Source organism: Chiloscyllium plagiosum, chromosome 3 (genome assembly GCF_004010195.1).
Source record: "Chiloscyllium plagiosum isolate BGI_BamShark_2017 chromosome 3, ASM401019v2, whole genome shotgun sequence".
NCBI classification, from domain to species: Eukaryota; Metazoa; Chordata; class Chondrichthyes; order Orectolobiformes; family Hemiscylliidae; genus Chiloscyllium; species Chiloscyllium plagiosum.
Genome location: NC_057712.1, coordinates 66,620,451 through 66,646,517, shown reverse-complemented (window position 1 = coordinate 66,646,517; position 26,067 = coordinate 66,620,451). Strand labels below are relative to the sequence as shown.

General features: G+C 38.0%; 1 protein-coding gene across 10 annotated transcripts in view; it reads right to left on the bottom strand.

The window, feature by feature from the left end:
* ptprk (protein tyrosine phosphatase receptor type K) overlaps positions 1-26,067 on the bottom strand; it is a 588,682-nt gene that overhangs the window by 122,376 nt on the left and 440,239 nt on the right. For all 10 annotated transcript variants that reach the window (XM_043683654.1, XM_043683667.1, XM_043683662.1 and 7 more), the window contains exons 12-13: positions 20,314-20,587; positions 14,692-14,728 (exon numbers count right to left, since the gene is read on the bottom strand). In XM_043683654.1, coding sequence (XP_043539589.1) covers positions 14,692-14,728; positions 20,314-20,587 — 311 coding nt within the window. The remainder of the gene's footprint in view (positions 1-14,691; positions 14,729-20,313; positions 20,588-26,067) is intronic.

Here is a 26,067-nt window from a genome sequence, read left to right as displayed (position 1 = left end):
TCTCCCCATCTCACCCCCCTCTCATTTATCTCTCCATCCTGCAGGATTCCTGCCTCTATTCCTGATGAAGGGCTTTTTCCCGAAACGTCGATTTTCCTGCTCCTCGGATGCTGCCTGACCTGCTGTGATTTTCCAGCACCACTCTAATCGAGACTCTGCTTTCCAGCATCTGCAGTCCTTGTTTTTACCAAGTTAATTAATTGAGTGTCCCAGGCAAACAGCACAACTGTCATCTGTTTCGTACAAGTATGTGAGATCTTAAATGAGCATAAACCACAACAAATATGCTCGTTTTCACAATTACAGAACACATCCAAACTCTGCAACAGCACATGCTGAATATTTTATGCTCAGACAACTTTCAGATCAGTGTCTTTAAATGTGAAAAAAGTCATGTGGTACACAAATAGTGAGGTAAGTTATCCAGTCCTACAAAGATAAGGCTATCACGCAACTATAGTAAATTATAAATTATCTCGAAGTTGAGAACTGAACTTTAAAACATTTCTAATTTGTTTAGACTAATTACAGAGAATTTATTTTTTGATGTGTGAACCATCAACATTTAAGGCACAGTGCACCCTTTGTGCTGTGAATATGCTTGAAGATGCAGAAGTAATTGCAAAACCTAAGTAATTAACTTCAAATCTAAATCGGCTTTCTTGCAAGAATAAAAACAACTTCACTGTTGATTGTCTCATATCGAATTACTGTTATCTTTTCAATATAATCCACAGCTGCAGTTTTACAGTGGATTTTAAAAATATTATTTAAATTGCAGCATCACATCTCACCATTTAAAGAAATAATCTTTGAACCTTTGCCTTTAGTTAAAAATGACCTCAATCCAATGGGAACGAAAAATCAGAAATAGTTCCCAGACAATAGATTCCCCTCTGGCATGAACTGACCTCTCCCCAGCTATATTCATCACAGCCTCCCTTTCAAAACAGGCATTTTGTTCCCCTTGAGACACTGAGAATAATGTCTCATCTCACATGATACATAAGAACAGTATCTTTAAGTACCCTGCCCCCACCTATGGCTTAAAGTTTTCCCAAGACTCAGTGAAAATAAATTCATTTTCTTCACTTTCCTTGTACGTGGAGTCAAACTGAGTAGTTTTGGTCTGTGGTTGATCAATGTCATTGTGAACTGCACCCTCAAGGCCATTTTTGATTGATTTGACCGTGATTGGCATAGATTTGTGGTCACTATGATGTGCAATTATTTGGTTTCAAGATTTGTGTAGAATGCCACAAATCTTTCCATCAATTTTCTCCTGAACTTGTCCCATGTTTAGCTATAGGGCAAATGTGATGATGATAAAACTGTCAGTATGTGCAGTCAGTACAACCGTGAAACTGACAGCAAGTTCTTGCACATATGGGTAGTTTCCTTTGAGGTCAGCCGTGCAAGGTGGCACTTTGCTACTGATCACAAAATCTTTTATTTTGCTTTAAATACTAGAAAGGTGGCCCCATCCCCAGAAAAATGCAAATGTGTTTTAGCATAATGTCATTCCAGAAAACATGACAGGTTGTTTACGAACTTATCCAATCCACGAAAAAGAACCAAGCACGGGATTGTATCTCACTTTGCTGTATACAGACCCACAAACAATCACAAAACAGTAATACTTCTGAATTTAACAATCCTCCTCTGTTGTGTTATCCTGCTCTATCATTACATATCCCCATTCAATTTTTCCAAAGATTTCCTATTCTACTTTGTGGCCTGTAAATGGTCCCTCAATATGTATCACACCTTACATCAACTTAGATATTAGTCTTTTAATAAAACTTGCAATACCTTTCCTTGCAAATCCTGAAATATACTACTTACACTATACCTCCTGCCACCTACCAGAAACAAGACTCCACTTCACCCAGCAGTACTGCCATCAATATTGTGTACCTGCTGCCCAATCTCTTTGCTGCTCCCTGTTATCTGCACCAACACATCCTGCTAGCTGCTACCCCATTGCTTTCTGTCATCCATTCTACCACTTCCTGTTTGCTCTGACTTAACTTGCTTAGGTTTCCCTCCGCTCTCCTCATCAGTATCTATGATTTCCCATTGCCATCTACTAGTGGGAGGGAGTCAGGAAAGGAACAGTAGCAGGAGGTGGACAACTCAGGAAGCAGATGATTGTGACAAGGAAATTGGGAACTGAGAGGAAGCAACGTATTGCAGGCAACGTGCAGAGAATAGGGTGATCACAACATCTTTGTTGTTGTCAGATGCCTGGAGCATATCTGTTTATGACATTGTAGGCACTGACATTGCATTTCTGGGAATTACATTTTCTGCAGTTGCAGCATAAGCAAACAGCCCCTATTATTTAATAAACAATGACACGCTCCACTTGATTTTTATTGATTTACTATCAGTTCTCAGACCAAAGTATAGTTTTGTGTTTTCCCTGATGAGCAAGGATGTCACATTTCTTTGACTGCAATTATTGCTTCTAGTTCCCAATGTAATTCCTTTAAGCATCTCACAAGTCTCCTTGTGGTGTATAATCTTCAACATTCATTTATCTTCTTCTTAATTTTATTTTGTTTTGTGAATTTCAAGGAAATACAAATGTTGTCATAAGTTATTCTGCACTTTCCTAAAGGGTGTACCATTGAGGTACCCGGTTCTGCAATCAATCTCATCTGAGAAGTTCCATTTTAACACAGGAAGCCTCTCTGTAAAATGCCATGAAAGAGTTAAACCTGTTGATCTAAGTTTTTAATGGTGTGCTAACTTCATAATTACTGTCTATTATCCTTGAAAAGCTAATTATATATTGTAGAATGTCAAATTTCTTTGTAGAACACAACATATTTTTCACAATATGTTTAATGTGACATTGATTTACAAAATGATAAGAATCATTTATTTGACTGTTAAATCTTAACTAAATGTGAAAACTCAGCAGTTTTATTCACAGGTTTGCTGTCAGCACGACCGATTCAAAGCAACTGGTTTTGAAACTCCCTTGACCCAACTTAGGATAGAGGTGATTTAGGCCACAAAGGCTGCTTGATCTTCACAGGAGACCTTTCTTAGAGATCAGCAGCAAGCACTGTTGTTTTATTCCAAATTGCAAAATCTGGTACATTCTTACCTAACTCCAACATCTTTGGTTCTGTGTCTTGCCTGCCACTCAACCTCTGTATCATGACCTCATGTTACAAATTATTTCCACGTCCTTCTCTCCCAATAATCAATTCAATCCCCCTTAAAATTGAGTCATGTTAGTGTGGTCCAGGTTGTCCTCTATGTTAATGGTTCAGGATTTCCCAGAAAGTTCATCAATACCAGAGAAATGTGAAACATTTCTTTGTCCTAAATGTAGGAGTGGGCTTCTCCAATGCCAAGTGACCCCACCCCACATTGCTCCCACCAGGCAAAGCACCAATCAAGCACTGGAGTAGTGACCAGCAGACATCTCCGCTTTGCCAGTGAAGCTCGTCTTGCAGATCTACCAGTTAGAGGCCAGCAACTACAAGCAACTGAACAGCATCAATGGAGCCACAGGCTGTGTGGCAATGAAGAACCCCATCAGCGGAAAGGTTGAGAGTGGACAGAGCTGGATAGAATTGTAAGGACCGTAAATGGGATGGATACAAAAGGACTAGATATAGATTTAAGATAATAGGTGGAAGGCTAAGAGAAGAGTTGAGCAGAAATTCTTTTCATTCTGAGGATGGTCGGAGTCAAAGTCAGTCTGAATGTGTGGTTGAGTCAGGTACTCTCAAAACATCTCAGCAGTTTTTAAGACGCTCACCTGCATTGCGAAAGCCTCCCAAGCAAGGGACAAACAGGTGAAAAGTAGGCCCAGTGTGGTCAGATCAGTGTGAATATAATGGGCCAAATTGCAACCCTCTATGACTAAGTGTTATTTTTGAGTAAGTATGGTTAGGTGGTCTCAAGCAAGGGCCAGCAGTGGCTTTAAGCACCCACCTTCTGCCCCCCATCAGCACTCCAAATTAGGCAAGTGCACACATCCCCCCACCCCACCCTCTACCCTAGCAGGCAGACTTCCCCAGGTTCCCAATTAGGAAAGCGGTCACTTTTCTCATTGGCCTGGTTATCAGTGGGCATTAATTGACTACTTTACAGAGGAAAACACAAACAGTCACTCTGAAATTATTAAGATCCAAGGGCCTAGTGAGTGTGTGGAACTGGTAGAACGTATGTAGTAAAATATAGTTAAGGGATAATCTGAATGAAGTCTTAAAAATATTAACAAGAAAAGACAGGGCAGATAAAGGGAACGAGGGGCATCATCTAAAAAATCAGGGATTGATCATTCAGAAGCGATATTAGGGAGCATTTCTACATATAAATGGTGGTAGATGTTTAGAATTCAGGCAGGTAAATGGTGTCAGGCCACAGATCAGCTGTGGGGTAAATGGCCTACTCCTGCTTCCATGTTCTTGCACAAAGAATGATGTATTTATTTACTTTATTACAGCTACTAATGTAGCACTACTGGCTATAGAGTTGCATTGCCTCGTACAAACTGCCAGCATTCATACTTAAAATATGAAAGGAGCTACCATACGTATCATCAGGTCCCTGACCTTTCATCATAACTCGGAGAATAGATACATCTGATAGCGCTTCTTTAAAAGCCTATATGGACAAGGATACAGTTTTGAAAGTTGACCTTTGGAGTTGAGCCCTGCTTGGAGTTAAGCCTCACCTCCCTGCCCAATCAGGTTGCTGGCTGCCTCACTTGGGTGGGCTTGTTGACCTGGTCAGGCGTGACCCCTAACAATGCAAGTTTTTAACACTACAAGGCAGGCTGCTATGACTGAGACTTCCGAAGAGCTGATCAGCATGGAGAAGCTTCACCACTAACAGTAAGTGCTTGCGCAGAGAAGAGGCTTGTTTATGAAGGAGCCAAGTACTGAAGACATTGTACCCATCACAGACTGGTTGAAGAATTCTGTCCCACCAGGTTTGCTGGGTTTATGACAATAGATGTCCCCTTTACTGGCTAACAACATTATGCCTATGAATGCAATTCGAGTGAATTTATGACAGTAGATGTCCCCTTTACTGGCTAACAACATTATGCCTATGAATGCAATTCGAGTGAATTGAAGTGTCAGAGATTATTCATGACCTACTACTGAATGTAAAACAAGTTCGCAATCACAAAGTTTGGGAAGGCCGACCTGCCTGAAAGATTCTGTGAATGTAACAGCAAAACCTTAACTCACTGTCTGGAAACTGCATCCTGTCCTCCTAAAAGCTTAAAATAGGCCTGGAAATTTCCACCCCTTCAATGCAAAAACAAGGAGCTGGTTTTGAATTACATGAGATATTTACTAGCTGCAGTATGCAGATCTAAGAACTGTACATAGAGGATACAGAAGATACACTAAATAATATTCGGAATGAAAAGAGAGTTACGATAGATGGATTGGAGGATTGAGCAGTTTTGAAGGGGGTAATTTGTTGCAGGTTTTCAGCAGTAAGCAAGTCATGTCAATATGGCAGAGATTCAGGATAACTACTAGGAAAGTGTATGGGGAACATAGGAGCACTATATTTCATGCTAATAATTGTTAGAATTTGAAGCACTTTACCAGAACTACCTAACTGGTTTATCCTGGCCCTTACTGAGTGATCAGTACTTCACCTAATTGAGGGCTAAGAACAGAAATGACAGATCGCAGTGCTGCTTCTGCCCTGGGTGCCAAGCCCTTCTTAAAGCCTTGACCCAAGCACAAGCCCCCCCCCTCCCCCTCCAGTTCCTCAGCCCCAGGACCCCAGACACCAGCCCTGCCTCCAACCTGAGCACATGAAACTTCCTAGCGTCCTGAGTCCCAAAGTCCTGATAGACCACCATGTTATAGTTGCACCCTGCCCGCCGCCACCACCACCACCACCACCACCCCACCTCACCCTGTGCCCTAATCTAACCCTAACAGCATATGTGCTTATTCCTTTCCATCTCGTCAGTTTATCAAGTTTCCCCATATATGCATGTACACTATTCACTTCAACTATTTCATAATAAAGAAACATTTCTGTATTCCTCACTGGATTTATTAGTTACTATTTTGTATTTATGAACCCTAATTTTGGACTACCTCATAAATGAAACAGCCATAATTATCCAATCAAACTGCTTTACCCACATAAATGATCTCTTTTACATTATACTTCAAACTTCCTTGACAGAAAAGAACAGCAGTTTGTTCAAGTCTTTCCTGATTTTCTTGACCTCACAATTCTGCTATCATTTGCAAAGGAACGAATAAGTGAATAAATAATGGAAAAAAGTGACATATAAATACGAGGGAAAGTCATGGACACAGTTATCTCTTTCTGTGCTTAATTCGGGTGATTATAAATTAACAAACTATGAATGACCCCAACATATTTGGGGTTCACATCATCTCCCTGATGTTGTAAATTAAATTAATCGATTTCTAAATTATCAAAAGTCAATCATTTATTCCTTTTGCTTTCAGCAAATTTTGTTGAAAACAATTTGAGACTTTTGAAATTATTAGGCCTTCAATAATACACATACACTCGAGAGACATCTTCTGCATACCTCTGCTTTGACTGTTTGCATCTCTAAAACAATGCCAGAAGTTCCTGCTACACAATGTATTACTGCTTTCAAGCAAGTGATACTCTAGGTCCAGGATCACTTGCTGCAAAGCAAAGGGACGTTATTACCTGCTCACTGTCATCCCTTTCAAATTGTCTTTTTACCTCCGCTTATCTACTGCTGAAGCTTTTTTCCACCTCATCACTCAATTATTCTGAAGCTGTCCTGGCAGGTATTCCATTCTGTACTTTCCATTAAATTCATTGCATTAAGCCTCTACTGCTAATTTACCATCCAGTCTGACTTACACTAACTCCCCATTTCCCAACACTTCAATTCTAATAAACTCATCCTTATGTTTGAATCCTTGCATTGCCTTGAGAGTACCCAATTCTAATCTTCACTACCACTGTTATCTTTAATATCCTGTCTCCTCTTCTTACTACATCATATTTTGCACATTTCCATATCTTTTGCCCCACCATTGGCAGCTGTGTGTCCAGATCTAAAATGAATTCTGAGTTTTCCTCCTACCTCACTGCCTTCTATGAAACACACATCTTTGACAAAGCTCACATCTCAATTCTCTTTCTATGGCTTTCCTCGAACCTTTGAGTTGTCTCAAGTGTTTTGTCATTTTTTTGTAAAAGCCCCATCTGCAGCTACCGCTATTGCATTTTTTTTCTATTCAATGCCTTTTCTTTTTCTAACATTCAACAGTCTTTCTGTGGAAGTTAATGACTTCTGGCCATATTGTTTAGATTTCCCTATGGGAGTTGGACGATTCTGGACTACATTAGATTCTCAATTTTGTTTCAATTTTTTCATTGTAATTTCTGTGCTGTTAATTTACTTTGAGGAAAAGTTTAATATTTTATTTTTCCCTAATTAACTTCTTCTTCCATCATTTTTCCTTTGTTCAGTAGCGAGGGCTCATTTCTGCAAGTTGCCTGACTTCATGCATCTGCCAGTTGTCACTCATGGTCTGCTCGACTCTACTTCTGTTAATTTCTTTTTATCTCTCTATCTTTCAGAATCACAGCTGGTTTCCAGGTGAAAGATTTGGTAACGGGTCAAGCCAGATCATAATCCAGTACTCAGGGAAGGGTCATCAAGTCTAATTTAAATTGGCATCAGATAGAATATAGAACAATATAGCGCAGAACAAGCCGTTCGGCCCTCGATGTTATGCCGACCTGTGAACTAATCTAAGCCTATCACCCTGTAGCCCATCATCATCTATATTCTTATCCAAAAACTGTGTAAATGCCCTGTGGCTGTGTTAACTACATTGGCAAGCAGGACATTCCACGTCCTTATCACTGAGTGATGAACCGGCTTCTAACATCGGTCTTAAATCCATCACCCCTCAATCTCGAGTTATACCCCCTCATACAAGCAGATGTCATCATCCTAGGAAAAAGACTTTCACTGTCCATCCTATCTAATCCTCTGATCATCTTTCATGTCTCTATTAAATGGCCTCTTAGCCTTCTTCTCTCCAATGAGAACAGATCCAAGTCCCTCAGCCTTTCCTCCTAAGACCTTCGCTTCAGACCAAGCAACATCCTGGTAAATCTCCTCTACACCTTTCCCAATCCTTCCTAGGATGGGATGACCTGAATTGCACACAGTACTCCAAGTGAGGCCGCACTAGTGTTTTGTACAGTTGCAGTATGACATCACAGTTCCAGAACTCAGTCCCTCCACTAATAAAGCCTAACACACTGTATGCCTTCTTAACAGCATTATCAACCTGGATAGCAACTTTCAGGGATCTCTGTACATGGACAACAAGATCCCTCTGCACATCCACACTACCAAGAATATTTCCATTGACCCAGTATTCTGCCTTCCTGTTATTCTTCCCAAAGTGAATCACCTCACATTTAACTGCATTGAACTCCATTTGCCACCTTTCAGCCCAGTTCTGCAGTTTATCCAAGTCTCCCTGCAACATTCTTCCACACTGTCCACCATTCCACCGGTTTTAGTATCATCTGCAAACCTACTAACCCATCCACTTATGCCTGCACCCAAGTCATTTATAAAAATGACAAACAGCAATGGTCCCAAAACAGATCCTTGTGGAACACCACTAGTAACTGGATAGGCATACTTAAACTGAAATAATACTACGAAAAGATTAATTGAAAAAATTGGGAAATCATAAATTTAATTCACAGATTGCAAAGACAGCTAAGCATATCACATCACCGTATTCATCGATACTTCCTCTACAATCCGATCTGTATCTGATACAAATGATATTACTTACTGCATGAATTTAAGTTCTGAGAGAAAAGTATCCTCTCATAACTACGATCATCAATTGATTTCAACAGCCTGAAATTTGTAACCAAGAAAATTGCAAATGATTTGCAAGTAGAGGGAAATGAATCAAATGTGCTGTGTTATATTTTCATTAACTCTGCATTGCCAGTTTATTAAAAATAATGATGATATTAATAATCATCATTCCACTTCAAGTATTTCAGTGTCCTATACACCAAAATATTCTGGAATAGTTACAAATTGTTTCTTTAAAAAATGCACCGAAAATAATTCCTATTATAAAATCTAAAGCTCAAATTAGAAAGGTTTAAGCACACACATCAAAAGCTTTATCACTTTTGAAAGCAGTTATGCTATTCTGCTCATTCCAACAGATTAAATTACAACTATGATTACAACAGTCACTGCATTTTAAAAGCACTTATCTCTGTCAAATGTTTAGACATTTAATGTGATGAAGTGTCATGTCGCATATGCCTGTTACACATTCCAACACAAAATTTCGAACAAACTTGTTCAAAAATTACCTGGAAATTCAGCCAATTTGATGATTGAGTTTATGTGTCAAAAATACATTAAAAATGTATCCATTGCAGAAGAGAACATCTGAAGGCGATTAGTTCAAACACGTTAAGTGTTTTTGTTTAAAGAAACAATGTAAGACTGGCTTGGCAATGGATGATTGTTTAAATGTTAGGTTGCAGTCATTGGAAATTTAACTTATAAAGTTTAAACTGCTCACTAAGATATTCTGAGCAGTATGCATCGTTACCTTATATGTACCCTACATATATTCAACAAGCACAACAAGATTTTTTTTGTTTTGCAAAAGTAAAATTTGCTTTGTTCTCAGTCTGCAGGATGCAACAGTATTACTGAAACCTTTAGACACAAAGGCTAACTAGATAAGAGACATCAAACGAAGCAGTGGAAATTGTTACAGGTCAAGCCCAATATATCTTCAAGTACATATAGACATATCTTTGCTGAAAAACTACAACACATGCAGAGCTTAAGTTCACTTGGCTATGAAAATGGAAGATGAATTCTGTGATCTACACATAGCCAAGGCAAAATAAATTAATGCATGCATACTATTGTATAGAAGTAGCTTGATGAAAGAAAACAAGAATGCACTAAATGAAAAGGGGAGATATGGGAACTTCAGGTGGAAAGAGGATGTTTAGCTTTTGACCTCTGACCTGTTAGTTGATCTTCGCCAACATCTTTACTAGCAGGAGTTTGGGCGGTGATTATATATGGAGCTGTAAGCTGAGTCACTAACAGTGCAGCTAGGCAAAGGGAGATAGCATGCATAAGAGAACAAGTTCCCTTCTTCTGATGCCTTAATTACATTGATCAAGGTTAATTTATAGCAGTGGCTCTCAAACTGAGTCATGAACTTCATAGGAGAGGCATTATTATGGACATAATAGAATTGCATATTGATACAGAATCACAGAAGGAAGACAGAAAGTTTATTTGTGTCCTCTCTCAACCTTCCCATCTTCTGAGTTTAAAAACTGTGCACCCCCACAGATTTGGATACAAAATTGAGTATGGGTTGACTGATGACTCTGAAAACTGACCCCATTCAGGGTTCAAGCTTTGTCATGTGCAACATTCAAGTCCTCTTTACCCAAACTGAAAAATATTTTGCAATGAATAATATGCACTAGGCAGGGAAATTTAATCAGTAATGCTTAATGCACAGCTTTGATATTAATACTCAACATGAAAATAATTTAAACATTTTCCACTTCCATCTTTAAACATCAGCATTTCAAGCAATTCATTTGAAATTGACTTTAGTCTTATCTAGAATTACCAATTAACTTTTGGATACTATGCATTAATTTTAATATGATTTTAGATTTAATAGCATAAGTTTAGTGTGTTTGGAGAAACCCAAAAGTTTAACCCTAACATTTTAATAGGAGAACAAGCAGAAACTAACAATACCTTTTCTAAATAAGCATTTTAAAAAATCTTCCAATTCCAAACAGTGTGATTGTCAAAGTACGAGTCACCAATGAATAATCAAATTCAGTACTTAGCAACTTACCCAGTCATGTCCTACATAAATTGAGACTGACATAATACAACAAACATACAGAACTCAAAAATCACAAATGAAATGACCAAACTACTCTTGAACTACAAATATTTTAGTTGTTTTTAAATGTTTTTTTAAAAAAAGATTAAGTTGTTCTTATATGGATTTGAATCAATGCAACATTAATCCATGCGTCATGAAGCACTTGTTAAACAACTGTGGTTTGTTGACAGTTTGAATGTTGCACATTCTCAAAAAAAATTAGACTCAAAAATACTTCAATTTACAACATTTCCAAATTAAATTAAAGCTTACATTAGAAATCATCCATAATAAGATTCACTGATGTTAAATAGAGTGCATCAAGGAGCATGAAGTATAATAATACTTTCCTGTCAATTCAAAATCAATATCTCGGTGTCCGGTTTCCACTCATTTCTGTTAGTTAAATCAGTGCGATCCAGGTGAAATCAGTCAAATTAAAACAAATTATTGAGAAGTTTTAAATCAGTGTCTGTTAGACTCCAAACTACTTCTCATTCTGAGAATTTTACACAGTTCCAAGATTCAGATTGTGAATTAAGTCTTGCACTCAAAACTGCATATATCCTTTGTTTGGAAATGCTGGATTGCATTAATTGTGCTAATGTGGAAAAGCTGTCTAAATTCTGATTTTCTTAGAGGTGGTACATTTTATTTAACACCATAAATAATTTGAATATTTGGTAACTGACAAGCGTACACCAAAGAACTGGGCTGTCCTCCCTCCTGTCCCTCCCACTAATAATGATAACTAGTGCTTTTAAATTTAGAGCAGAGTTCAGGATAAAAGCTCAGTAAGTCACTTTCAATGGTTTCAAAGCAGATGACTCAAAAAGAGAGGATGAGATACATGTTAAAATTAGTTTTTTTTGGGAACTCATTTTCAGTTGTATGTTAATGCCATACTTCAATACATCAAGAAACACTTGCCTTTTAAACATAAATAAGGAACGAGAATAGTGACATTCTATTACACTACCTGATTTCATTGGCTCTCAAGAGCTTTTGGCCTAGACATTGCAGTAGGAATAAAAGTGAGGCTACTGATACTCACCGTCATATAGGAGTTAATCAGATAGCAACTTCTGCCATCTACACATAACCAAGTTTCACGCTTTAACTGTGTAAGTTTCTACCTGGATTGCCTTCTCCTCTAGAAACTTGCTCATATGCGCACTTTGAGAGATATGATATTTAAACATATGCAATCAACAAAATTTGAACACTTATGCACTAGATGCCCATTGAAGATACTGCAAAATGTTAAGACTTGCCCATTCAAATGCAAGTAAATTCTTAAATGGTGTAAAATTTACTTACACAAGTTTTTTTTCTTTACTCTTTCATGTGAAGTTGGTGTCTCTCCAACTCCAACTCTCTAATAGTGGGGAGTGTCATTCCATCAAATTTTAAATATTGTTAGAGATTTTAGAAATTGAAATTTGTTTTACTTTTCCTTTCTGTAGGGTCTTCATCCTTTCCTTTCCTCCCTATTTCACTTGCAATACATCACTTCACATTCAATTAACTTTTTTAACTTCCACTTCCCTGTTCAGGCTTGGTATTTCACAGTAAAATCTATTCAGGTCTGGAAAAACAACAGTGCTTTACCTGTTCACCCAGGTCACCCATCTCCTTATAGAGTTGGATATACTATTTGCTGCTTTTATTACTGCAAGTCACAAAGCCAACAGTGGGTCTGTAGGTGAGTCTCAATGCAGTGAATGGTAGATGTTGCTTATTTGAGGTTGACTGAAAAATGCAGACATTATTTTATGATTATGCAAATGAATTTTAGCATAAACCTGAAGTGGAACCTAAACAACAGTATTTCAAATAGATTTTGGTATCTATTTCCCAATTGCACCCAATAACAGAATCTCAATTGCTAGTAATTATTCTATATTGTTCATGGTTTCTTTTGTCTGTGGGATCATTACTGCTGCTTTTCATCTAACAAGAGTGTCGGAGGCTGAGGGGTGACCTTATAGAGGTTTACAAAATTATGAGGGGCATAGATAGGATAAATTGACAAAGTCTTTTCCCTGGGGTTGGGGAGTCCAGAACTAGAGGGCATAGGTTTAGGGTGAGAGGGGAAAGATATAATGGGTTGGAATATCTGGTCGGCATGGACAGGTTGGACCGAAGGGTCTGTTTCCATGCTGTACATCTCTATGACTCAAAGTGAAAATATTTTGGTTTTTTTGAATTTCAATGAATAACATGTTTTTCTTCCAAAGTTATTACACATTTTCAGAGGCTGAAAGTCTTTAAGGCAAAAGACTTTCTCTCTTTTGCCTTAAACTTTAATGAATCTGTCATCCAATTTCTGTTCAATGATGCTTACCTTTTTGACTGAAGTATTTTAGCGATTAATAACTGACCCAACAACATTGGGGGATGCATCACTAATACAGGAAGGAGGGGAAAAACCAATCAAAAATATTTGAAAACCCCTGATATTTAACAACAACTTCGAAATTAAAACTTCCACAGACTCTGAGCGAGATATCGATGATTTGATGAATACTTCTGAGATACACATAATTCCTGCACTGGCAAGAGCAGTCTACACAAAATAAATTCATTATGGTCTACAATCGTAAAAAGAAATCAAGACATTAATTTAAGGAAAATTTCATCTTTACATTTAACCTTTTTGTTTAAGTGATGTCATTTTAAGTCATTCCATGTCCCAAGTTACAAATAGAGATGACCTGCTTGTAAGACCACAATACCCCAGTTAATGCCAAAAGTAAAATATAATGGGTATTTGTAACTACTTGTCCAGTAATCGCAATACTTGAAGTTTGGAGAACAAATGTTCCCAGATTGCCAGGGTGAGTGATAGGCACTGATGCATTTATATTGGTGTGCATAATTTTCTTTAACACTTTATGAGATTTGCATTGAAGAATAAATAGTAAAATTATGCAAAGGGACAAGTTGTTCTCAAGGTCAAAACTAAAACAAAATGGAAATCAGGACTTCGAGGGACCAGACCCATATCATCGATAACTCAATTGCATAACGTTAATTATTTTATTTTCTTCCATTAGAAGCAGTGAATAAAGTTGCTGAGATTGCAAATTTTCCTAATTTTGTATTGGCATGTTCAGAATATGTTAGTTTCAATTCGTTAAAGTGACTTTTTTTTTAAAAAAGTAAATATTTGGCTATACATTAAAACCAGCTTACATCAGAAAGCAATTTCATGGCTTTTGATAAATAAGTACATGAAAGCAGCAGCAAATATAAAGTTAAATCTCATTAAGATTTAAAAGCCTTTCTCGGGATAACTATCACATACACACTAAATCTAAGTTTTAGTCATTAATGACTCCAACAAAATCTACCTTCATTTATTGCATACACTAGATAAATGTCAAATATGAATGGGAGCTTTTACAATAAATCCTTCAATCTGCTTTTCAACATTAATACTCCAGCTGTTCAGTGACATAAACTGGTCCATAGTGCAAATAACAGAAAATAATCGGCTCTTAATGTCTGCTAAAATCCAGATTGCCAATACACAATCTCTCCCTTATAGGTTTATACAGAATCAAAACACACTCCCATTAAAAGATGAGTATAAATGAGTTGCAATAATTTTCTGGAAGTTCTACTAGCACAAGTAGTCAAATATATTCTTATAAATCTATCAATTTCAAGGAGGGTGGGGAGTTTTTTAAAAAACTTCCTTTTACAAATCCGCTGTTCCTACCTTTTGTTGCAATCCTCACACACTGTATCTTTGTCTCCTGTAAATGCAAATACAACAATTCTTTAGTATATTTATTATTTATAAAAGGAAGAAAATTCCAGGAAAAAAATAGGAAATAAAAAACAGTCACAACACAAGGATTTACTATTGCTTCACTACAAAGTATGTAAAACCCAATTTTCCCAAGTCATTCTAAATTTATATAATTTCAGGTACATATCTGTGTGGATATCGAGAATACACCAGTGGCAGACTTGCTCTATTTAAAATTTAATGAGTTAGAATCAGTTAAGTGGGACTATCCTAATGCCTGAATGAAAACTTGAATAATTCTTGGAAACCTCAACATTAATTTCTAATTATGAATATCTCTACTGAAGCTGAGGGAGTAGGAAGCGAATGGCTGTGAAGCAAGAATGAGTGATAGGAAAAATTGAAGGGATGGAAAGCCATGGAGCAAACCAGTGCCCAATCCATATTTTACACCTGCTGAAATGATTATACATCTGCAAACCCCCACCACCTCAATGGCAATTACAGGCAGAGAACAAATGCCTGCCTTGGAGGTCACACTCATGAAAGTACAAAACGTAAGGCGGAAGAACATTGCTTCTCAGTATTACTTCATATCGTTAACCAACTAAACAGTACTGCAGCAGGTAAGTACAGTAGATTTTCAAGCCATAATTACAATCACTTAGTGTTTCAGTCCGATGTAATACTGTCGATATCCCTGCAGAGCAAGCACAATGCTGCAACTGGTTTTGCATAAATCTGGGAAACGTGAAGAGAATTCTCTAAGATCAGTGCCAACCTCTATCTCCCTTGCACGCCTTCTTTAATACATTGTCAGTGGAAGAACAACTTGTTTTGGGATAATTTATGGAAACATCCACCTTATTTGTCAGACAGTCATTCAACTGTCTATTCAATGTTTATTCATTGTCATATGAGATCTTTTGTTCCAGCTATTTTTTTGGGAGGAGGGATGGCTGCTTATCATTGTCTTTAAAACTGAAGTCCAGCCACATCCCTCCATTAATTTGATGGAAAGGAATTCTTAGGTGAACAAAAAGTATTTATTGTGATGACTGCTTTCTCTGGCATTTTTTCCATTGTTTCCTTCACGTTCTTCCAAGCAACTTAGAAAGGGTACCAGTACTAGTGGTGGAGCAAAGGAATTACCAAAAAAAAAGCCCAATATTGGCTGAAAACTCAGTAAAACAAACAAACAAAAATTTAAGGTGACTGAAATATTGTGAATTTAAGTTTAATAACTAGAGCCTTTTAAAATTAGGTATTGCCATAGCTGATTTGTCATAAACTAGCATGCAGGATACTGGAAGCTACTTGTGGGAACTATGTGTAACCTGTCCCGGAGACTTTTCAAGAGTACATGTTAAGCTTTAACTGGGATGGAACTCACACCAATATTCCATGAAAGACCAATTACAATCTGGCTAAATATCCAACCAGAGTTCGCTTAATCAAGGTTAGTTCCTCTAAAGATGACATTCACTCCAATCCAGAAATGAGGATTTACAAAGCCAATGCTACTGGCAAATAATGTCAGGAGGCACCCGTATCATAGAAACAAATGAAAACAAATGATTCACCATGCCGCTGAGGCACAATCATTGTGCTTAACGTGCAAGCAAAAATCCACCATCATGCTCATTTCAAGATACTCCACCTGGCCTTTAACATTCAGACATTCTGTCTGCACAAAAAGAAATTAAGCCCTTTATTGCACAAAATAAACCAATACCTGACTTTATCCTGGTGCCCCGGAAGTGAGGGTGAGTTTTGAGGTTAGGAATTAAATACATAATTACAGCTCAGTGGTGTTTCAGAAATGAAGATTGAGCATTATATGAAAAACTATACCAAACGTTTTACTCGCACAGCAAAGCATCAATTTTAGCCAGTTGTACTTCCTTGGGAGTCTGCCAAAAGGCTTTTGTATTGCTGGCAGAAACCCAATTTACCCAATCTTTGTTAATACCCAATGAAATTGTAGTGACAGAACAGGAGCATTTCCAAGCAAATTCCTGCTTAACCCCAGTGATGAATAAAACAAATTACTGCCATAATGAGTCTTTTCTGTTCCTCATAGAACCAGTTTACCCATCCACAGCCGAATCACTCACCACTTTGGCTCTTGCCTTTTTATTAAAAAGTAGTTTGCAGTTTGTTTATAAGAATGATAGTCAAAACAAGAAAGATTCAAATTCACCAAAAATGTTGCAATTAATGGTCACCTCATTGCTGATTCACTTGTGGGATAAGGAAAAGTAAAGTAAAAATGCCATAAATCTATCAGTTGAATTCAATCCATCTATGTCTGTCCCAAAATGTTTTTTTCTGCATCAAAATATTCAAAGCTGGATCAAAGAACCCATTTAATTAAAATGAAACTTATTGAGGAAAGAAACTTTAAGCAATGAGCAATTTCTTAAATATTTTTACACAATGTTTTACAGTCAAGAATAAATCTCATGCCACTCTATTGTTCAAAACTCTTTGGATAATGAGAATTGTATGAAATGTGAATTTTTTTTACATGATATATGGGATGAATTCTTGTGTGTATTTTATATGGGCTTACAGATGATAAAATGTTAACACTACACAGATAAGGAAACATTGCACGCGTGACTTGGGTTAAATCACACTGACACTGAAACAGGAATTAATGGCTAATAACATGAAGAGGAAACAGGAAATACAGGACAGGTGCCTGAGTGATAGTATCTGTTGTGAATAAGGATATGCTTTCAAATTTATAGATCAATGAACTTTAGGGCTAGAATTAAATAAGTGTAGGAGTCATTAAATCTGTTAAGTGGTTATATGAACTAAAATGTTGATGATGAACTATTTACGTGTTAAGAACATCCTCTTCTGGTTGTGACGACAAGTTGTGAAATGACTGATGGGATAACAAGATCAAAATAGGATAGCAACATCAGGTCATAGTAAGAGGCCCTAACCATCAAGGATAAAACAGAGAGAACACAGGTTCATCACACAAATTTCAAGAAGACATAGGGAGAGAAAAGAAGTCATTGTTTTTTGAGGTACGAAGATAGTGGGATACAAAAACCATCTGAATTATGATAAAATGGTCTTTAAGTATAACTTTTGCCATTTAATAAATTGACCCAATACTACTGCATCAAATCCAAAATCTGTCTGGTCTCTGAACCAATAAAAAGTTGATTTTATAAACATTCAGAGGAGCTTATTATTTCTGAAATAGAAGATATATCATGAATATTATGTAACAATGACATAATCTGTAAGTAATTACAATTTTATTGGTTCTACATTACCAAGTAAAGGATAGATGGCCTAAATATTTCAGCATTTATGTATTTAAATGTGGATTGATTGATTTATTGTTGCTACCTGTCCCATGATACAGTGCAAAGTGTTGTCTTGCATGCTATACAGGCAGATCATACCATACAAAAGGCATCAGAATATCTGAACAGAATGCATAATAGTGTTATAGCTGCAGAAAAGATGCAGAGAAATAGATCAACTTTAACATTTGAGAGGTCTATTCAAAAGTTTGATAAAAGGAAGAAACTTCTTGAATCTATTCATACACGTATACAAACTTATATATTCTCTGTCTGACAGAAGAAGGTAGAAGAGGGTGTTTAATTATGTTGGTTGCTTTCCTGAGGCTGCAGGAAGTATAGATGGAGTCAATGGATGGAAGGTGTGCATGATGGACTGGGCTATGTTCATGACTCTCTGTAATTTCTTGTGGCTGTGGAAAGAGCAGTTGCCATATCACGCTGTGATGGCTCCAAGATAGAATGCTTGGTAAGAGTTGGTAAAAAATTGTGAAGTGTTTTTGTGGTCATGGCGAATTTCCTTGGCCTCCTGAGGAAGTAGAGATGCTGTTATTCTTTCTTGACAATTGTGTCATCGTGGACAAGGATAGATTGTTGGTGATCATCACTCCCATGAACTTGACACTCTCGATCATTTCCACCTCAGCACCACAGATACAGACAGAGGGGGCACTCTGCTTCCTTGAGTCTATGACCAGCTCTATCATTTTGCTGACATTGAGGGAGGGATTGTTGTTTTAACATCATGCCGCTAAGCACTCAATCTCCTTCCTGTATTCCTTTTGTTGTTGTTTGAAATCCAACCTACAATGATGGTGTCATCGGCAAACCTGTAAATGGAGTTGGGGTGGAATTTGGCCACACGGCTGTGAGGACTGTGTATGTAGCCTTGCAGGGAACCGGTGTTGAGGATTATGGTCGAGGAGATGTTGTCGCCTATTCTTACTAATTGCGGCCTGTGGGTCAGGAAGTCAGTGCAGGTTCATAGCTCCTTGAAAGTGGAGTCGCAGGTAGATAGGGTAGTGAAGGCGGTGTTTGGTATGCTTTCCTTTATTGGTCAGAGTATTGAGTACAGGAGTTGGGAGGTCATGTTGTGGCTGTACAGGACATTGGTTAGGTCACTGCTGGAATATTGCTGCAATTCTGGTCTCCTTCCTATCGGAAAGATGTTGTGAAACTAGAAAGTGTTCAGAAAAGATTTACAAGGGTGTTGCCAGGGTTGGAGATCTGAGCTACGGGGAGGGGCTGAACAGGCTGGGGCTGCTTTCCCTGGAGTGTCAGAGGCTGAGGGGTGACCTTATAGAGGTTTACAAAATTATGAGGGGCATGGATAAGATAAATAGACAAAGTCTTTTCCCTGGGGTTGGGGAGTCCAGAACTACAGGACATAGGTTTAGGGTGAGAGGGGAAAGATATAAAAGAGACCTAAGGGGCAACTTTTTCACGCAGAGGGTGGTACGTGTATGGAATGAGCTGCCAGAGGACGTGGTGGAGGCTGGTACAATTGCAACATTTAAGAGGCATTTGGATGGGTATATGAGTAGGAAGGGTTTGGAGGGATATGGGCCATGTGCTGGCAGGTGGGACTAGATTGGGTTGGGATATCTGGTCGGCATGGACAGGTTGGACCAAAGGGTCTGTTTCCATGCTTTACATCTCTATGACTCTAAGTCAAGGATCCAGCTAGAGTGGGGAGCCAAAACCCAGGTCTCAGAGTGTAGAGATGAGTTTGTTTGGAAATATGTTGTTGAAGGTGAAACTGTAGTCAATAAGTAGGATCCTTGTTATCCCAATTTTTTAGGGATCAGTGCAGGGCCAGGGATATAGTGTCTGTTGTGGACCTGTTGCACGGGTTGGCAAATCGCAGAGGATCAAGTCAATCTGGTAGGCTGGTGCTGATGTGAGCCATGACTAACTTCTTGAAGCACTTCAGAATTATGGAGGTGAGAGCCACCGGGTAATAGTCATTGAGACAGAGTGTATCATTTTTATTTGGCACTGGGATGTCGGTGGCTTTCTCAAAGCAGGTGGGGACTTCAGATCATAATATGGAAAGGTTTAAGATGTCTACAAATGCCCCTGCCAGCTGGTCCGCACAAGATCTCAGTACACTCAGAACATGTCCAAGGATTTTCACACTTAGCATCATTTAGATGTTTGTCATAAATTGTAGGGTATTGTGTGTAGACAAAATTAACCCATAAATACAGCAAAGAATCAGATCAGACAAAATTGTTTAGTTACGAATGCTTACTTGTTCAACACTGCTGACAGCTTGGAAGTGTATGTGATATCCTTTCCTGGGGGTCAAAGGAGGATTCCAAAACCCATTGTAGGTTTTATTGTCACCAACTGTAAAAGGAGTTTGTTCAGAAATTCCACTTGGAGCAAGTTCTGCCGCGTAATAGTATGGTGACCCTCGAGCCGCAGCAGATTGGTAGATGACAGGAATATGGAAGCACTCTGCTGTGCTGGCCTCCCTCTTTGATCTGTGCGAATTCACTTCTTCAACAACAACCTGGTAGGCACTTTGAGAAAACAAACATAACATTTAACTCAATAATGTGTACAGTTTATCTATTATTGTGCATGTTACACGATATAAATATCTAACAGCTTGCATCAACAGATCAAAACCACAATTTTCTGGATGTAAAGCAAGATTTGGTCAAAAAGAAAGTAGAATACCTAACTTATTTAAAAAGAAAATCCATGAGAAATATCTTCATATTTTCAAAAGGAATTTCCGCAATTAAAAACAAAGGTAAAAATATTCAATCATGATGACCACATAAGGCTCTTTTAGTCTCCACTCCAAGGTACCAACTCAGCTACAGTAACAACAAGCATGGGACTTAAACAATTCAACCCAGGGAAGGAAGATAGTTACATCCAATTCTGCCCTTACCCAAATCCAACTGTTTTTACCTTTCACCACATATCACTCGTGGTGCTTTCACCACGTATCACTCACCAAACTCATGTTACTTAACATCTGAGTGTGTGGTACTAAGGATAGCTGGTCCTGGCGTTTTGTGGCTAGTTGGTGTTCATGGATGCGGGCCGTTAGTTGTCTTCTTGTTTGTCCTATGTAGTATTTTGTGCAGTCCTTGCATGGGATTTTGTATACTACACTACATGACAAGCAACATGAGTTCGACTGGGACAACACTACTATTATAGGACAAGCCAAACAGAGAACAGCCAGGGAATTCCTAGAGGCATGGCACTAATCCACAGATTCAATCGATAAGCACATCGACCTGGACCCAATATACCGGCCACTGCAGCGGACAGCTGGAACTGACAACCGGAAGCGGCAGGTACAAATCACTATAAATGCCGGAGGAAACATCACAGAAGCGCTTCACAGGAGGCTCCCAAGCATTGAGGATGTCACCTAGACAGGGGACGAAACGTCTGCAACACAAGATTCCAGCTCGGCGAACAGAACCACAACAACGAGCACCAGAGCTACAAATCTTCTCCCAAACTTTGAACAGACTGTAGCATTGGCATTTGTTTGGGTCGAAGACGTATTATAAAGAAAGAAAAGACAAACTTGCATTTATGCAGCAATTTTCATGCCCACTGACATCCAAAAGTGATGTATAGCCAAAATACTTTTGTAGAGTAATCATTGTTGTCATGTTGGCAACACAACAGCCAATTGGTGACAGCAAATTCCCATGAACATATGCTTTTTATGCAGGAAGTTTAATGACTGGAATAATGTGGATGATCTTTGATCAATTCAAAATTATTTTTATATTTTGAAATTTAACTAATCAGTTTATAGAGTCCTTGCATGTGCCAAATTATAACACCTTAAGTGTTAGTCAAAACAGGCTGAGTCTTATTAAAATTGGACAGTTAGATTTCAATGCACATTTCCAATCTTTTCCCTTAGGTGTTACCTCCCACATTTGATATGCAAATTGTTATTCACAAATTGTAATTACAGAAATATAAATACATCCACACACACATTTCTCCATGTGCTCATATATATACTTATATACATACAATGGCTAAAGGTCTCAAAAAAACAGACATGCAGTTGTAATTGGTTTTAATACTTTGTCCAAATTTTCCGACTTGTATTGTGCACTGCAGGGAAACATTAAAAACAAATTCAAAAATTGATGGCATGTTTCTAAAAGTAGCCAAGCAAGATTTTATTTTATTTAATTTATATTAGATATTATAAATATCAGTTCATTTTAACCACTTCTATATTTCCAAGTAATAGTGAGATTTTCAATACACCCACCAGACCATCAGCACCCAAAGTTGCTTCAACAATTATGTTCTCACTTCCAAACTCTTGCACACTTCACAGTAAGAGTTCTCAAAATTGTCGCCCAGCCAGCTCATGACATTTTCCAGAAAACATTTTTGCTTTCTTCAACCCTCATAGTTCATAGAGGTAAAACTGGTGGTGCTCTCCCTCCACCTTAATTTTGTCTACCACTCGTGCCTTAAACTCCTCCAGTTCAGTTCAAGGACATTTTAAATTCTCCTTCTAACTTCAACATCAATTTTGTTTTCTCCTCTGCTCATGCTGACTCTTCAACACTTTTAATTTCAGCGTATATACTTGGCATTCCTCAATTCATTGAGACATCTTTCTGTGTCACTCTTAGTTTCTGCTACATTTAACTCCATGGAGTTCCATCTCCTTTCTATTTCCATTGGTTTTCCTATCTTCCCTTCTTTGATCCATTATTTAACCCTTCCAACTCCAATTCATCAATTATTTTCTCATTCATTACCAATAACTTACTTCAACACCTGTGACATATTTTATCGCTTGCAAACTGTTGCACTAACTGTGTTATCAGAATTTTTTTTTTTGACCCAACTCGAACTGGAATGGATGCAAAAGTGCAAATATCTCAGGACATTGCAACAGGTTGAAACCATTCCAAGTCAGAGGGCCTTCCAAGCTTAGTTGGCTGAGTGGTGCAGAGTAGACAGGCTGAGGATGGAGGCTGGATCCAGGAGCTGGGAATAGGAAATCCACAGTTACTCCTGCTGTCTCTGCAACTTGACTGTAAAATTGGCTGAACCACACCAGTGTAAGCAGGGCTCACCCAAAAGTGTGCCATGTTGGAGACTGTGTGGTAAGGAAGTCAGGCTGGCTGTGCACTGCTATCAGGATCAGGATTTGGCTAAAATCCTGAAAGAGGAAGAAGTAGAATTCTTCATCAAAAAGACAGGATTTGAGATCTGAGGCTGTGATATCACGAGTGAACATCCTGGGAAATCTGCAAAACACACTGCTGCTGTGCCAGCTATTCAAGGCATAATTTACTATTTCTACAGAATTCAATTTGCCTGTTGATTCTTGCCTACACCGATTTTTGCTTTGAGCATTAAAGGAAAAGATTTAAAAAATGAAAGTCCATTGAGTTTTTCCTTTACATTCATTCAGGAAGTTTTTTTTTCATGTTATCGACAAACATGATGCTTAGAATATCGCTTAAGCCCTCCTTACTACTTTGTAAGTAGTAGTGGTTCCAGTCCAGAGAGATGGGAAGCATTGTCATCTGAATGGGAGTAGACTGAGGAAAGAGGAGCTTCATCTGTCTATGAGCAGCTGAACTCTAATTGCTTTGACACGAAGAGGAGAGGAGACCACCGCCATGATTGTCAGTAAATACTGACAACATTGACCAGGTGTCCATAATGTTGAGTGTGTATGAAACATAAACTGGTGGCATTTATGCCTACCAATATACAATCTAGAAAATATTAATAGCCTTACGAGAGTATGCCTTTCTATTTTTTATTGCCATTAATTCATGAGCCACAATGACATATCATGCCAGATATCCCTTTTAACTCTTAAGGTAATTCTAACGCTAAGTATGCCATTATCCTGCTCACTAGTTCATTTCCTTGATCCATGTGATTAAATAAATTACCGTACATACTCAACTAATAGTCAAATTTTTTGACTACATTTTAAGGTTAAATTTATGAGGTTGACTATTAAATGAATACTACTTTTGAGTGGCTGAAATTCATGAGCGTTAAAATTCATACCGTATCAGTAGCAGAAGCCTGATTTCAAAATTAATAAAGAGAAAACAAAATGAGTTATGGTAATTCTGAAGACCCAGAGCGGAGCATTACAGCCAGCGGATTGGAAAGCTGGAGCGGAGTGTGACAGCCAGCACATTGACTCATAAATGCGAATCTGTTATCTGTGAAGAACTAGGGTCAACGTTTGCATGAGATACAAGGAAAATTCCAGATTTTTTGGCAAAAAAATAGGGGGTCGACCTTTACGGGAGATCGACCAGTACTCGATTATGTATGGTAGTGCCTATTTGCAACACCGCATCTCCTAGAGGTTTTTAAATTCATGTTTTAAAAATTCTGGTGCTTTTTTCCATCAGCTTATTCACCTTTTTTCCCCCCATATTCTTGTCCTCCAGTCTACCAATCCACCAGGTCAGCAGTTTGGAAGTTCTTGGCAGATTTAAGATTCATTGCGCATTAGCATCGCTATGCATGTCGTGGCATGACAACTTGAAATAATTACATGAAGCTTCTGCAAACTCTATTATTAGCAATTTTGGGTGGCCGCTAATATTAATGTTGTTCATACTGACGTGGGTCCTCTAAGTTACTTCTAATCCATAAATATAGACCAACTGATTTGTCTATTCACGTATGTACCCCACCTCTTGCTAACTTAGTGAGTGACGATACAATTTCTTAATTCTTTATCAATTTCTTACTGACATTTCAATCTAAGACTGTAGCAAGTAGCAAAGCTTTTACAAACATTAAAAATGGTTTGTTCAGTACTGATATTCAATTGCTCGAGTTCAAAAGCTTATTTATCAAATAAAAGTGAAAATTATGCTTGACACCAAATAAACGGAGCTCAAATCAGAAAAAAAATATTTTAATTACACTTATGCAGAAAAGATCCTCATAACAGGAGCTTTACCTCAGTATCTATGACATCTTTTGTATCATCTGAAGAGTTTATTGACCTCGTTGAGTATGAACAGCACATAGTTTAAATTTAGCTTTTGATTTGATGCATTTATTTTCAACAATTCAGCCAATTTTAAAGATATCCATTTTGTTCAAACATTCTTCCCACTACTGAACTGAAATTTTTAAAGGTATCTGAACTGATTTAAATTAAGAAAGATTTCTAGAGTGCTTTCAGTTTTACTACATTGACAGCAGCATAAGCTCACATCAGTTCTGAGATTAGAATTCAATGTTTGAAACAGAATTTAGCAAACAAAATATTTATTATTCTGGTTCATCAATATATTTCATTGTTGTGAAGGTAAGTACTATACCCTTTGCATTTCATATAATTTTCTCCCTTCGTTTCCCAGTCTCTCAGGAACAATCACTGCCTGTGAACAAGAGGATAGATAGGCAGGCAATGGCTTCAAGATCAATGCTGCCCTCGAGCCACCTACTAAGAAGCAATCCTGGTTCCAATTTACTTTTGCTACTGAGCAGAGAATCACCACAGTCAGTTTTAAAGGGTTCACTGCATACTGTGCAATTTTTCTTCTTACACTGTCAGTGGTTTTCCAACTCTATTTTCTTCATTGCCAGAATGCACAGTGACCTCAGTATGGTTCAAGAATACAAATAACAATGTGAAAATTAAATGATATTGCTACCTCAAAAGGACCTGGAAATCTGATGGGGTGCACTCCTTTCTTCAAGCATTAAATGGGCATTTATTATGCTCAAAACAACACATTCTGCTGGTGGCAGTGGTGATGGAGGGGAAGGCACCAGGTGGGTGAGCTTGGTACATCCTACATGTGTGCTATCCATCATTTAGGATTCAGTCATTCTGCAGGCATTCATCAGAAGCTTGATGATTAAAATATTGATATAAGGTTTTGCCACACTTGGATTCCTCAGTGCCCAATCAGCCACGTAACTAACCTGCCCAGCAATTCATGGTTCACATAGACAAGGAAAACCCTACAGCAGCATTATTTAAAAGGCT